The sequence below is a fragment of the Pleurodeles waltl genome, chromosome 2_1 (assembly GCF_031143425.1).
Source record: "Pleurodeles waltl isolate 20211129_DDA chromosome 2_1, aPleWal1.hap1.20221129, whole genome shotgun sequence".
Taxonomy (NCBI): Eukaryota; Metazoa; Chordata; class Amphibia; order Caudata; family Salamandridae; genus Pleurodeles; species Pleurodeles waltl.
The window spans coordinates 303420907-303436337 of NC_090438.1; the positions used below are offsets into that span (position 1 = coordinate 303420907).

General features: G+C 42.6%; 1 protein-coding gene across 2 annotated transcripts in view; it reads right to left on the minus strand.

The window, feature by feature from the left end:
• Positions 1–15431, minus strand: part of DOCK11 (dedicator of cytokinesis 11) — a 1108606-nt gene that overhangs the window by 82818 nt on the left and 1010357 nt on the right. For both annotated transcript variants that reach the window (XM_069212535.1, XM_069212533.1), the window contains one exon: positions 1577–1715. In XM_069212535.1, the coding sequence (XP_069068636.1) occupies positions 1577–1715 (139 nt within the window). The remainder of the gene's footprint in view (positions 1–1576; positions 1716–15431) is intronic.

Genomic DNA, 15431 nt, shown 5'->3' on the forward strand with positions numbered 1-15431 from the left:
CCACTACTGACATGAAGGAGGAAAATAAAGGTCTTGGCATCCACACCTGTCACTTCCAAGCTTTCCTGCCATGAGGTAAATTAATATTAATGTGATTTTTCAGGCTAGCTGCTTTGATCTCATCAAAATATATCACTAAATCCCCTCCTTACAAGCCATATTTTGTCTAGTTCTCTATTCAGTATGTTAGAATCAAAATTATTTGTGCAATTGGGGGCAATTACCTTGGGAAAAACAGAGAAGATCACCACTGGCACAAAGAATTTCCAGGCTCATGATAACAATGTCTACTTAACCTGACTCAGGGCAAAATATTCCCTGACTCAATGAGAACTCAGGACCAAAGACCAACTGACAGTCTAAATCAAGAAATGGTTGACAACCACAGATTGTGTTATGATGGGTGAAGAAAAAAATAGCTACCACAGAGCTTGTGCTAGAACATAGAATTAAGCCTGAAAAATCTAATTTCATTATCATTCTGGATGTCTCTCCTAGCTTTCATAGGCAAGTGGAAGTAAAACCAAAGGCAGAAAAGGATAAGCCTAACACTACGTCTGATGGTTTAAGCAAAATATTTAAACTTCTGTTAATTTCTGGGTACAAAAGGTAAATGGTGCTAATTGTATATTTTGACAGTATCATGTAATACATTTCCTTTCTTTCTACCAACTCAAAGCTATACTGAACTAAAGATACAGTGATTGATCTAAAGCAATACTGAAATAATAAAGATATAACTACTATATGACTACTGCCAGATGAAGCTATTCTGTTCTTGCAGCAACTGGTACTGAAGGGCAGACATAGGGGGTCATTCTGACTCCCGCCGGACGCGGTCACCGCGCCCCCGGCGGGAGCCGCCAAAATACCGTACCGCGGTCGGAAGACCGCAGTGGGTATTTTGAGGTTTCCCCTGGGCTGGCGGGCGGTCGCCAAAAGACCGCCCGCCAGCCCAGGGAAAAACTCCCTTCCCACGAGTATGCCGGCTCGTAATCGAGCCGGCGGAGTGGGAAGGTGCGACGGGTGCTGTTGCACCCGTCGCGTATTTCACTGTCTGCCAAGCAGACAGTGAAATACTTGTAGGGGCCCTCTTACGGGGGCCCATGCAGTGCCCATGCCAGTGGCATGGGCACTGCAGGGGCCCCCAGGGGCCCGCGACCCCCCCTACCGCCATCCGGTTCCCGGCGGGCGGACCGCCGGGAACTGGATGGCGGTAGGGGGGGTCGGAATCCCCTCGGCGGCGCAGCAAGCTGCGCCGCCTTGGAGGATTCAGAAGGGCGGCGGTACACTGGCGGGAGACTGCCAGTGTTGCCGGTCTGACCGCGGCTTTACCGCCGCGGTCAGAATGCCCTGCGGGGCACCGCCGGCCTGTCGGCGGTGCTCCCGCCGACCCTGGCCCCGGCGGTCTAAGACCGCCGGGGTCAGAATGACCCCCATAGTGACCCTATTTTGTGTATGACTTTACAGAACAGACATACAGTGTTTTTTTTTATTAGACCTGAATGTTCATTTAAACAATGAATACATGTGTTCTTTACTTTGGGCTGTTATACTTTGTGCTTTGTTTACTTGCCTGCTCATGAATAATGTCGGATAGCTCTTTCACCATTTCTCTAAAGTTTGATTTCAATCCTTCTTGATACTCCACTTGATCCTCCTTGATGATCCGTTCATTTAGTTCCAGTGCCATACTACAGGATTGTATAAATTTTCTGTAAATGAAAGACATATTTACACCTCTATTTCAAGATTTATTTTGTTTGAATCGAAAATACATCTATTACAAACAATGTAGTATGGTTAAAAAAAACAGACTAAAACAAAATACAAGCATAAAACACCTCTTTAAATTATAAAATATGACTGGATTAATTGGTCTACAAAAAGTAAAATCCAGTTTTATGCCCGAGAATCAAATATGTAAATTATCTCTATGGAAGTTAGCTATAGGTAAAAGTGCCTTATTCATATTTATGAACTTTACTATATGTTGGGTTTACCAATCTATTTCTTTTTCTGAAAACTTTCAATCCACTCTATCACTCAAAAAGAGCACACAATTCTCAGCACAGTGACCAAAGACATTCCTACAGGGGCAGTTTGCATATACATTTTTGTAATTGCTCTCATATCTGCTTCAATCTTTTCTACGAAGGCTGCAGCATAATTTAGAACCATTTTTAATGTTAAAGTTTAATTTTATGTCAAGATTCTGAAAAGGCCACGTTTAGAAAGTTGGCTTTTTATGTCCTAACCATTTAGTGGCTGCAGCCTGTTCCTGGATCACATAACTAGGTATAGCTGGCATTTGGCCTTTGTGTATTCCTCCCATGACTCATCACAAAGGAGGGTCTGTGTATTGACAGAATGGGCTATCCTGGCTTAATAAGGGGGAAGAGCTGTCATCTACCACACTTCAAGGACACTGGCCCAGCAACCTCACAAAGGACTTCACACTTGCCTATTGTGCACCCAGACAGACTGGGACCAGGGCAGGAAGGCAAGAAATTCCAGACACCTTGGTAGAGGAAAACTCCAGTAGGTTTGTCCATTTCAAAGTAGGTACCAGGTATAAATAGTGGACCCCAAGATCTTCTCTTCAGATCACTTATAGACCTGTAGACTCAGAAGGAAGACTGCTCTTCAATCCTGCTGCTCTACTGCACAAGACTGCTCTGCTGCCCTGCTGCCCTGCTGCTCTGTTACTAGAAGGACTGCTCTTCTGCCTGAGTGTGAATGACTGGACATGCACCTTGAACCCAGGACCCCAACAGGGACTCCAAGGGCTAGTTGGCTGGCATTCTGATCAGAGATCAGGGACAGAAATGGCTCTAACCACTATGAACCCTGCACCTGAACTCTGCCTGCTGTGAGTCTTGAAACCCTAAGTGTTGCCCCACCCAGTCCTGGACTATTGGAAGTGGGATGAAAGGTGCTCTGCAAGCCCAGCTGAGTTCCCCACCAGAACCAATGCAGCATGATGCAACCTGACACAGAACCGCGCATTGTGGCCCTCATAGCTCCTCATCGTAACCGACACAGAACAACGCAACTCAACATAGGACCTGGCATCGCTCATTGGAAACAATGCTGTGCACAGCATCTCAACGAAGAGCCTTGCATCACATCTTGGAATGCACCTCGACGCAGTACCTCGCCTCACACCTCGGAACAACCGCTGTGCAAAGCAACTCCCTGAATCAAGGACATAAGGTACAATGCTCAGTGTTCTTAATCTGGTCCTTGTATCTGACACGTGTTCCATGGCAGTCGGCTTGAACTTGTGACTTTGTCCTGGTGCAGCTTGACTAGATGAGTACAGTTCACGTTTTGTGATTGTAGCAATATTTTTACCTAAACATTTTAAATTGCATATCTCTGGTTCTACTAATTGGATTTTTGTTGTACTAATTTATTTACAATTACTTCATTTTTCTAAATTGCCGTGGGATTTTTATTGTGTTGTGTTTTCACTTTATTACTATTTGTGTGCTGCATACATACTTTATAAGTTGCCTTTAAGTTAAGCCAGGCTGCTTTTATGCCAAGCTACCAGAGGGTTCAGCACAGATCAATTTAGTGACTTTAGTGGTTCACCCTGACAGGGATTGTGACTGCTGTCTGAGAAGGACTCACACCTTCATCAATCATCAACCCAATTTCTCACAACGAGAAACGTATGCGCTGGTGCTCTGCAATCAGAAATGCCCCACTGCTACAGGGAGGCAGCTTGACACCAACGTGACTTTGACTGAATTGAAAGATCACCTTAATAATGTACGGCCATGTAGATTTATTCATATGGGAGAAAGGAAAACCTTAGATATATTGGCCCATATTAATACTTTTTTAGCGCCCCATTTGAGCCGCTTTTTGACGCAAATACGTCACTAAAAAAGTATATATATGGGCCATTATTTCTTGAAGCCATTTTTTGTATATTACACTGAAAGTTTTATCTGTGCCATTTGCAAAAACACTGTATGGCACTTTGTCATGCTTTTTTGGCAGAGCAGTGCTCAACTACTAAATTAAATAGAGACAATATAGCCAACATTACCACAAAATATACCTTTCAGTACCTTTTCATTATTTAATATGTCCTACATTAGCAGGACATGCAGGGATAGAATGTTTTTATGTCTAAAACACTGGTGTATTCCCACTGCTGAGCCTCATAATATTCTGTGAACAATGCTATGGTAATGTTTCCTGAAACTGTCAGGGGTAGGGTGCAAGACAATTAAGAATACAGCATTTAGTTTGGCAGATGTGTGCTTCCATTCAAAAAGAGTGCTTGGATTACACTAATTGCTTTGCGAGAAACATGGTCAATCCAGCAGGACTGAGTTATTTACAGTGACAAGCCAAGGCTCAAAGATACAGACCTGATTTGGGTAATATGAAAAGCTATGACAACTGTTGGAGCCTGATGTATTTATTGTGAAAGGCATGTTAAATCCAATTGGATTCATGGGTGGATTGTAATTACACTGTGTTATAGCCTTGCACAGGTACTCTGTTACATGGAATCTAATAAAATACAGTTGAGGGCAAGAGTTATGGTGTTTGTTATCTCCTCTGACAGTCTAATAATTCTTGTTAGGCACCTTTGGGAGGGGTCGTACATTGCTTTGACAATTGTAACTGTGTACATATTTTTAATTTAACAACTGTATGCCTGCGTGACTTATGATTGCCTTGAGGGAATGTTTATGCTTAATGTTGCAGGCATGAGTTGGATGTGACGCCAGTGATGAAGGCTGTGGGCTTTTCATTGGCCAATGATATGTAATGGTTCTTTTACTGAGAACAGTTATGTTATATGCCATAGATAGTATCTGTTTATTATGAAAAGTTATGACAAAGGTAGTAGGACTAACACATATCATGAAAAGCCTATGTAACATAGATTATGGACAGGTATTTTGCTACATAGAATCTTACAGATGACTGTCTTAAGAAGGGTTTCAGTGCTAATTACCCCCTCTGTCATGCAAACCCTAGATGTAGAATATTTGCAGTATGATAATCCTGGTTAGGTCTGCTTAGTAAGGGTTATATTTCATACAAATTTGTAGAGCGCACTAACACGCAGGTGGGCATTCTGGCCCTGAGAAAGTGTGAGTCTAGCAAATTTAGGGCCTAGTGGGACTAGCCTAAAAGCCAGGTCTTTAGCATCTTGCAGAATTCAAGAAATGAGCAGGAGTGTATTTTGTGTAGTAACAAATTGTTCCACAGTGTGGTGTGGGAGGTTGAGAGTTATTCTGGCTGCCAAGTTCTGAATGGTCTGCAGCCTTCAGGTGAGTTTATTGCATTCCAACTTTCTTGTGACAAGGTTGCACGATAAGGAGCCATTTGAAATCTTCCTTCTTCTTCAAGGTAAGGAAGCATGAGGCAGTGACGGCATTGACTCGGGTTATTATATCTAGTTTGCTGTTGATGTTGATCCTGAGGTTCTTGGTGTGGCTTTGTTGTATCCGAAATGTACACATTTCTTATTTTATGAATGTATGCCTGGTGACTGCCTCACGGAAAAGTGTATTCACAAAACAGTAGATGTTAGTTAATTCTGTTGGCAAGGCAATGTAAAAGACCACATGTCTAACTGGTTCAGTAGGAAAACGTATGTTTATCATGAAAAGTCATGACACAGGTAGTATGCCTAACTAATCTTATTGTGATAAGAATATGTTAAAGACAATAGGCCTTTAAAGGAAGATTGTTACTATACTGTGTTAAACCCTGTAAACAGGTATTTTGTTACATGAGATCTCACATATTACTGTTGTAAGCAAGGTTTTTAGTGTTTGCTGCCACTGCTGACAAACCATGGGGTAGACTTTTTGCACTGCGATAATCCTAGTTAGGTCCTCTCTGGAGGAGTTGTATATTTTACTTATTATTGATTTTAGGACTGTATATCTGCTGATTGTCTTTTGCAAAAACGTCAATTAATACAATGGGCCTGAGTAGGATGTCTCAACAGCAATCAGTAACGGCCCTTAGTTTGATTGGTTCACTGGAAATGTTATATAAAGAGGCCATAGGTCAGATCTGTGTGTTATGAAAAGTATGACAAAAATCTGGAGATGTGACTTGCTCATTGTGAAAAGCCTATGCTAAAGCCACTAGCTTGAGGTCGAGTTTGTGCATATTTAAAACTTTTTGACTGATGTTTGGAGGTTGAGCTTGAGGAGAACTTATGCTCGGTATAGCAGATCTGAATTGATTTCAGTGGTCCCCAATCTGTGCCCAGCAGCACTATCAAAACTAGCTAGGGATGCTGAGAACACAGTTTGGGAACCACTGTATTAGGCCAACACCTTTCAATCTATGCAACACAGTGGTACAAAAAGACCAAGATGTGAGTGCGTGTTATCACTTTGTTCTTGGGGAATGAATAAGGAGGCATGCCTGTCGGTATTTCTTTGAGTTATTGACATTTGGCACTTGTTCAGTATTTATTTCAGGATAAACCTATTTGTTGTGACTGAAATTTATTGAAGTGATGTCAGTTCATTAGAGCCTTTATTGATTGGCTTGTGAAAAATAATTCTGAAACCCCATGTCTCAGAGGTAATTTGGATCCAGTCCTGGGCTAACCACTTAAAATCCATTCTAAATTGTTGCTCAGTGTATTTAGTTCAACCCAAGTTAATAAAGCCACGCATCCCAAAAAAGACGGAAGGGATGTACATCAAATTCCACTGAGTCATCTCCGATCTAGAGTGGTGCAGACACCTACTATTTTAAATATGTCCAGAGACTTCATACCAGACTGACTTGCTCTGGCCAGTTCTTTATTGTTCTTGAGCCCAGGGATCTGCCCAAGGCTTCGGAGAAGCATGTGACTTATGTATCAGTTCATAACAAAGGCACTACTTGAACAAATAAAGTTTATTGAACATACATTATATATTTATTTGGTTACATCCATGATTATAATACCTTCATCAGCTTCATCCTAATTATTTTCAGGGAGAAACATGGAAGTACTCCCTGGGCTGGTCTTACATCACCCCCACCTGCCCAGAAAATGTAACATAAGGGGGAACTGCGGCCAACGGCCAATAGGTCTAGGGAGCCGTGTGTCTAAAAAGTTTGGGAACCACTGGATTATATTGACAAGCCAATGGTAAATCTATAGGCCTGACAGGTTCATTGGGAATAGTTAATTCAGATGCAATAGGTATGATTTGCTTATTATGAAAAGTTAAAAGCAAGGCACTATGGCCCTCATTATGACCCTGGTGGGGGGGGGGGAGTGGCAGTAATACCGCCAACAGCCCGGTAGAAAAACAAATTGAACTATGACTGCCATGGTCATCCGCCACTTCTCCACTCCGAACGCCAGGGCGGTGACGACTGCTGGGCTGGAGACTTTCCCCTCCTCCCCCCCGAGTCCTCCCCCCACACCCGTGATCCCCCTACCACCACCCAAAGGTGGTAGTACCCCACTACCCACACCCCCCTACATCGACACACACCCCTTCACACACACAGACACCACCACCACACATACCCGCACACATACTAACAAACACTCCAGCAGACACACACAGTCATACACGCACACATACATACAGACATACACGCACAAATACTCACAGTCAAACATACAGAGAGACATGCACACATTTCCAAACACACAACACCCGCCATGCATGCATACACGCACTCACACACCCCCTCCCCTAACGGACGATCACCTTACCTGTTCCGGTGATCCTCTGGGAGGGAACGAGGTCCATGGGGGCTGCTCCGCCGCCAGCACCCCGTCACCAGAACACCGCCACACCTAATCATGGGACGTGATTCAGTGGGAGGTGTTCTGATGATGGGGCGGTGAAGGTGGAGCAGCCTCCACTTCCCCGCCGTCCGCCAGTATGGCTGCTGGCGGCTCTCTATCCGAAAAAGGACGGAGGGCTGCCAGCAGTCATAATACGCTGCGCAGGAAACCGCCTGCACTGGCGGTCTTCAGCGCAGCGGTACCTCAGCAGTCTTTCAAAAAGACCGCCGAGGTCGAAATGAGGGCCTATGTATGTCTTATTTATTATTTAAAGTGTATGTTCAAGCCAAATTGCTTTAAAGGTGGATTGTTATTACATCATGGGGAAGTATGTAGACAGGTATTCAGTCACATGCAATTTTCACAGATTACCGTTTAGGAGTAGCTGCCCCATTTATATGGTTATAAAAGATGTGCACTGTGGTAATCCTTGCTAAACTCTCTTTTTTTATTTCTTGATTTATAAACACATGTAATACCATCATACAGCAGTAAGTCATAATAACAGCCTTTTTTTAAAAACTAAACATATCATACAGAAACACGAAAGAAGAAAATGAAGAGAATAAAATTAAAAATATAAGTAAGGATAAAGTTATGATTAGAAATAAAGAGGAGGTGTGGGGGATAATGAGGGAGGTAAGGATCTTCTTTGGCATCTCAGGGTTGGGAGGCCCTGGAAGGTAAGACCATGTGCACCCTATGTATCTTAGTTAACAGTCACATGTGGTCTCCACAGCTGTGGATGGTGTACTCCATCTGTATGTGTTGAGCATGAGCCATCCAGGGCCGGACGGGGAGTCCAGATACATTTGTGGTCCTTATGTTAAGGGTGGGAAAAGGGGGCGATGAGTGTTCCTAGGGCAGGGTCTCTCCAAGAGCCGGTGGCAACCCAGTCATGACACCTATCACAGACCTGTGTTCCTGGTTGGCATATCTGCAGAGGGATACTGGTGGTTAGGTTACAGCAGAGTGGGGTGGTGTTAGCCCCATGTCATGGGTACATAGAGGGCACGGGGACCGTGTGTGATATGGCTCAGTTACCAAACGAGAGGATGAGTGGTGGCAAAGTGCCTTGATAGTGCTATTTAGGAAGGTTGTATAATGGAACCATGGACGCAAATATTACACATGCCTTTAAAACGCCATCAGTACAATGCATGGGTCATTATCATGCATGCATTAACAACAAAACTTTTTGCAACGCATATGCCTTTACCATGAAAATTTCGTGGTAAAGGGATTGTTGGTAAAGGCATATGCATTGTAAAAATGTAATAGATACATATATGTATATATATATATATACATATATATATATACAGTATATATATATATATATATATATATATATATATACATATATATAAATATATATATATATGCATACATGTATATGAATGTTTGTATATACACAAATAAACATATATATATATATATATAAAATCATTTTTCCACCCCATAATCTCTACCCACCTTAATCCCTAAAAACCCCTTACCACCCAAAAGCTCATACCCATCCTAAACCCTAAAAATCCCACCCCACCCGAAAAACCCATACCCAACCTAAAAACACCCTTACCACTCAAAAACCCATACCCAACCTAAACCCTAAAAATGTATTTAACATCCAAAAACCTATACCCACTCTAAAACCTAGAAATACCCTTACCACCCAAAAACCCATACCCACCCAAACATTTAAGAATGCCCTTACCACCCAAAAGCCCAGAACCACCCTAAAAATATCCTTACCACCCCAAACCCATACCTACCGTAATCCCTAAAATTACCTTCACCACCCAAAAACATATACCGACCCTAAACCCTAAATACCCCTTACCACCCAAAAGCCCATCCCCATCCTAAACCTTAAAAACCCCATACTACCTGAAAAACCCATACCCACCCTACAAAACACCCTTACCACCCAAAAACCCATACCCAACCTAAACCCTAAAAATGTCCTTATCACCTAAAAACCCAGACCCACCCTAAAAATACCCTTACCACCCAAAACCCATACCCACCCTAAACTTTAAAAAAACCTTGCCACCCATACCCACCTTAAACTGTAAATATTCCCTTACCACCCAAAAAACCAATACCCACTCTAAAACCTAAAAATACCCTTACCACCCAAAAACCCATAACCACCGTAAAACCTAAAAATGCCCTTACCACCCAAAAACCCATGCCCACCATAAACCCTAAAAATACCCTTACCACCTAAAACCCCGTACCCACCCAAAACCCAAAAAATATCCTTACCACACAAAAACCCATACCCACTCTAAAACCCCCTATAACCACCCAACCTTACACCATTCACGGCCTTCACCTATGTACTGCTGAGGTTTCCCACAAGACCTGACCTGCAATAAGACCCAGCGGCCAACCTCCCTAACCACTCTCCCCCTCCTGCGCATTGCTCTTTGGCAGTGCATGGCAGGAGTTGTCTGCGGCCTCTCTGGGTGTGAGAGTTGATGTCAGGTTGTCTATCTAGTTGTGAACGTGCATACATCATTGTTTTAGTAGATGTGTGAGTGTGTGCACGGGTTTGTGAATTGTGTATGAGGGTGTCAGTTGGTCTGTGAGTGGGTGTGTGACAGTCTGAATGGGTGCGTAACTGTCTTAGTGTGTCTGAATGGGTGCATGAGGGTCTGACTGGGGCTCTGAGTGAGTGCATTAAGGTCTGAATGGGTCTGTGAGTGGCTGCAAGCGTGTGGGGGTAGGTCTATGATTGGGTGCATGAGTGGGTGTGTGAGTGGGGGAATTAATTGAAAGGGAGACAGAGAGAGAGAAAGAAAGTACGAGAGAGAGATTGTATATTTGAGGCTTTGATGTCTGATACACTTAGAATGAGATATCACTATCCAAATCAAAATAAAAAATGTATATTTTTTTTTAAAATATAATTTTTATGAAATTTGAAAATAAAATGGTAATGAGTCGAGCTGAACTCGAACCTCCAAAGTCTGTTTAAAACAAGTATATAATAAGCCTTTTATGGGCTTTCTGGGACCACGAGGGAGCCCTCAAGGACTGCCCCGTGGTCCCTACATATTTTTTATTTATTTTATTATTTATTTATTTTTTCCATATAATAAAATGCCCTTATGGGCTACCTGGCACTGAAGAGGAAGCCTTAAGGCTTTCCCTGCAGTGCCATTGCTTCAGAAAGCATGCAGCTGCTTTGACATTTACTGAAGCATTTCATCTCTGTCCCTTGCATTAATCAAATTGATAGTCCTGGAGAGGAGCCGGTCCTCAGGGGTGTGGGAAAGGCCACTGGGCCTCCCCCACTTACTTAAAAACAATTTTGCCCCAAGGGTGGTGGTCCCCGGGTCATGGGGGGGCCACAGCCCCCTCTCTTTATTGGACATTCCATTCACCCCATGGAGGTTCCCAGGGCTTATTAAAGCCCAAGGAGGGGGCTTCGAGCACCCACTCCTCTATTATGCCCCTGGGACCAGGTCCACCTGCAGGCAAATAAAAAAAAGTGCGTGAGACCGTTCTTTGTTTCTTGTTTTTTTTTTATTGGAAACATTTGAGGATTTTTCAGATTCTTTAAAAAAAGAAATGCTTTGTAGCCCTGGTGGGGTCCCTCAGGGACCCTAGCACCAGGGCTAAGGGGTCAAAGTGACTCTAACCTTTTGGTTTTTTTTGTCTTGTTTTCTGGAACTTGACTGAAGCTGAGTCCCAAGATGGCTGGCAACACTTCCATGCTGAAGTGTTCTGAGCCAATCAGATAACAGCACGGGGACAGTTGGATCCGCGGAGGATCTGCATCCTTATATATCTATATATATATTTTGGCCTTTAATTTCTCTGATAGTACTGAACAAATTCACAACAAAATCACAAAAAGTGTGATCTGTGGAACAGAATCAGGCTTTGTGCCAAATTCGTGTAATTCGGTTAAGTGGTTCGGGCTGTAGGCGTCTAAAGGTCCTTTGGAAAAATGAATGGGGAAAACGCTTTTTGGGAGCCCCCTTTTTCATAGCCCCCGTTTGATAGATCACCCCAAAACTTTTCAAGACAGAAGTTGACTTCACAAAGTATACGTTTTAAAAATGTTGTTAAGAATCTTCAAACGGTGCCAAAGTTATAGGCAAAACAAAAAACGCTCTTTCTATAGAAACTAGATCCTACCTATAACTACCTGCTGGTGACTGCCACTAGGGAATATATATATATGTAAATATACTAATAATATATAAAATTCAGTTAAAACACCAAAGATTACAGGGGCATTATAGTTAGTCTCATATTTTAAACAATCAAAACCATAGAAAGTGTTATCGCAAGTAACTATAACTCGTGAGTTTCAGTTACCTTAGGGCAGAGATAACTCTAACTATATCAGGTGAATTTCTATGGTGAATATATATTTTTTTTTTCCACAAAACATTGCTGCACTCCCAGAGATACGAAATAGCAGATTTCATTTATTCACAGAGTAACTTATCAAAAACCACAACGCGTTTCAACATCATGTCTTCCTCAGGTGGTTTCCGTTTAAAGGCACGCATGAGTCTCATTTGCCTGCCTTATATGCTGAACTTGTGCTGGTGTATGTTGTATGCTTTTTGTACATTGTTTGCTTTAGTTTCGAGCAGCAACATGCAGGCGGTGATAAGGCTTTCATATCTCAGAATCCAACTGAATTCCAGGCCGAATTTAAGAGGCCACTATGCGTCCTTTTGTTTCACTATTCTGACTGGGAACTATCTAAGCCTCCAGCCTCCCACCTAGATGCAAATGCAAGGGAAGGGAAAACAAGGCACATGGCTTGTTATCACTTGAGGGGCATGATTTTTAGGTTGTTCAGTTCCTGTTTATGAGATAAGTGTGCACAGTAAGGATGTCTGTTCCAATCTTTACACAATTAACAATTTAAATACCGTTATTTTGTTTTATTTCTTTTGCAGCGCTACTCATCCCAGTGCAGGGTGTCAAAGCGCTCTACATCACAAAATACATAAAATACATTGACAAATTCTATAAATGTGTAAATCAATGTACAAAATGTGTTACATAAGACAGTGGGGGTTACAAGGTGTAGAAGTCAAGTGTTCTTCATAGTTCACTGTGCTATATTAGAAGTATTATAATTTATGAACTGCGAGTAACAAAAGAAACTCTGTGTTAAAACCAGTAACTCACTTACCTAGCTACATAAAATAACAAGCATTTGCAATGCACTGGGTCTCGTATTTGCTCAAGTTAGAGCTATTAGCCTTGTGAACTCCTAATCAGACTTTTCTTGCCACATAAACTGAGAATAAAACAGTTTTACATAAGTGAGCAAACAGCCACCATAAATGTGAAAGAGGCACACAAAAGGAAACAGAAGTTCGCTCGCAGTCAAACGTATCGGCAACAGCGCAATTATCCATGTAACTGGCAAAAGTGCAATTATCTATGTAAACAGCAAAAGTGCAATTATCCATGTAACAAGGTCATGCAAAGCGCTTGAATACTGCCCAGCGAGATCATGCCGCGTAGGAAATAAAAATAAAAAGTAGTCCAAAGCCAGCCAAAAACACAGAGCCTCTTATGTTTTCAGTAGTTTACCGGTGCTCTCAAGGAGGGCTAAACACCAGAAAAGGCATGACGTATGCATGCCTTTCACTAATGAAATCAAGCTAATTTTAATAGGCAAGCCAACGAACCAACCAAACTGATGGGCGTGACATGGGGGTGGTTAAAAGCCCACAGAGAGATTACAACAGGGGCCAGAGCGCTAGCACACTCCACCCTAATAATCTGTCATCAGCATGATGTGTTTTGCAGGAGACAAATTGACCCTCTATGTTACTTTGATTCAAAACTGTGACAAGAGAAAACACAGGTCTCTCTAGCAAATGTGTTACCCTCCAAAGTAATCTTACTATTATTATTATTATTAGCTAGGATGTACTGGCATACAAAGATATGCACAGCAGATGCCTTAACTCTATGAGATATTTTAAAATGTAGACTTTGCAATCAACCTTGCAGAATAGACATAGTGCTATGTTTTTCCTTGTTGCAACTTCTTTGGGGCAGAATAAAAAAAAAAATATATATATAAATTGAGGCCCAGATTGTGCGTCGGTTCTGCGCCACTTTTTTGAACAACCCAGATGCAAAATCTCAATTGTTAAATCTCATAATTTGCTCAAATGTACCCATGATAGACCTGCAAAACGTGTGTGAAGTCTTGAGATGTGATGTCACACAGTTTCCGAGAGATCACGAGTTCTGATGTCACTTCTAGTGATGCCGTGATGTAACACTGTGAGGACATGCACCATGATGTCACATGTATACTGCCTAACTTGGTTAGTCCACCCACTTCTGTTTTGTAGGACTTTATATATATGTATATGTGTGCATATATGTATAGAAAAAAAAACAAAGCGGTGGTCTGACCGATTAGCAGTGGTCTGACCACCACATTATGACCATGGCAGTTCATCCACAGTCAGAGTGCCAGCACTGTCAGTTTCCCTCCACTTGAGGGACTGGCAGAGCTGGCGGTCCTAATCCACCAGGGCAGTGCTGCATGCAGCGTCATCCTGGGGATTACAACGCCCCACTCTGGCAGCTTTCACATGGCGGTTGGCATGGATAGGGCAGGGGCCCCCATGGACAGTCCCGTCATGCTTTTCACTGGCTGCTTAGCAGACAGTGAAAAGCGCAACGGGTGGTGTTGCACACTACGCATCGCAACATTGCTGCTGGCTCGGTTATGAGCTGACGTCAATGTTGTGCTCTGTTCCCGCGGTAAACTCATTTAGGGCTGCCGGGAACTAGACTGCACTGGCAGTATCCTGACCCCGGGAGTTTGTTGGGTGGCTTTTTCTGCCTACCAAACTCGTAATTGGAACCATAATACTTAACTGTACTTACCTGTAAAACATTTACCATTCGTATGCCTTTACCATTCACGTCTTTAGAATGAAATTCTTTGTAAAGGCATGCGTGGTAAAAGTGTATGCGTGGTAATGGTCATGCTTGGTTTTGAGTGCATTGTAATGGCAGTTTCCCATTTAGGGATTATGCCTGGACTTGGAAATAGTTTTTCACCTTATCATTTTTTAGTGTAAATATGTTTCTCATAAGAGGTAGTCTTATAAATCTCAAACATCCAATCCTCATGTATGGGTTTATGTGTTGATAATCAGTGGTATAAGATATATAGTTTATCTGCAGTCAGTGCCATGGCCAGGAGACAGCACTCATGGTTGGTCAAGCCGGGGGTGTCAGAGGTGTTACAGAGCATAAACAATGTGAGTGACATAGGCTCAGGTATGGCGGGGGAGGCATGTAAGGTGGAGCTCACAACATCCCACAGGGCCAAAACGTCAGGGCAGTCATAAAGTACATGAACAATATCGCTCTGCGGTCTTCCACAGTGCCAAGAGTTCGAGTGAGGAAGGAGGCCTGATTGTTCCAATTTCACAGCATCCAATACCAGTCTTGCAGCAACTTGAAGAGACAGAATTTCATTCTTAACTCTCTTGCCCCCAGTCTAGACTCTCTAGAAGCTCTGCCCAGTCCTCCTCAGTGTAATCAACATTCAGTTATTTCAGCCACCTAGTATGAAGCCTCAGTGGGAGTATAGGTGGCGGATCAGTTAGTTATA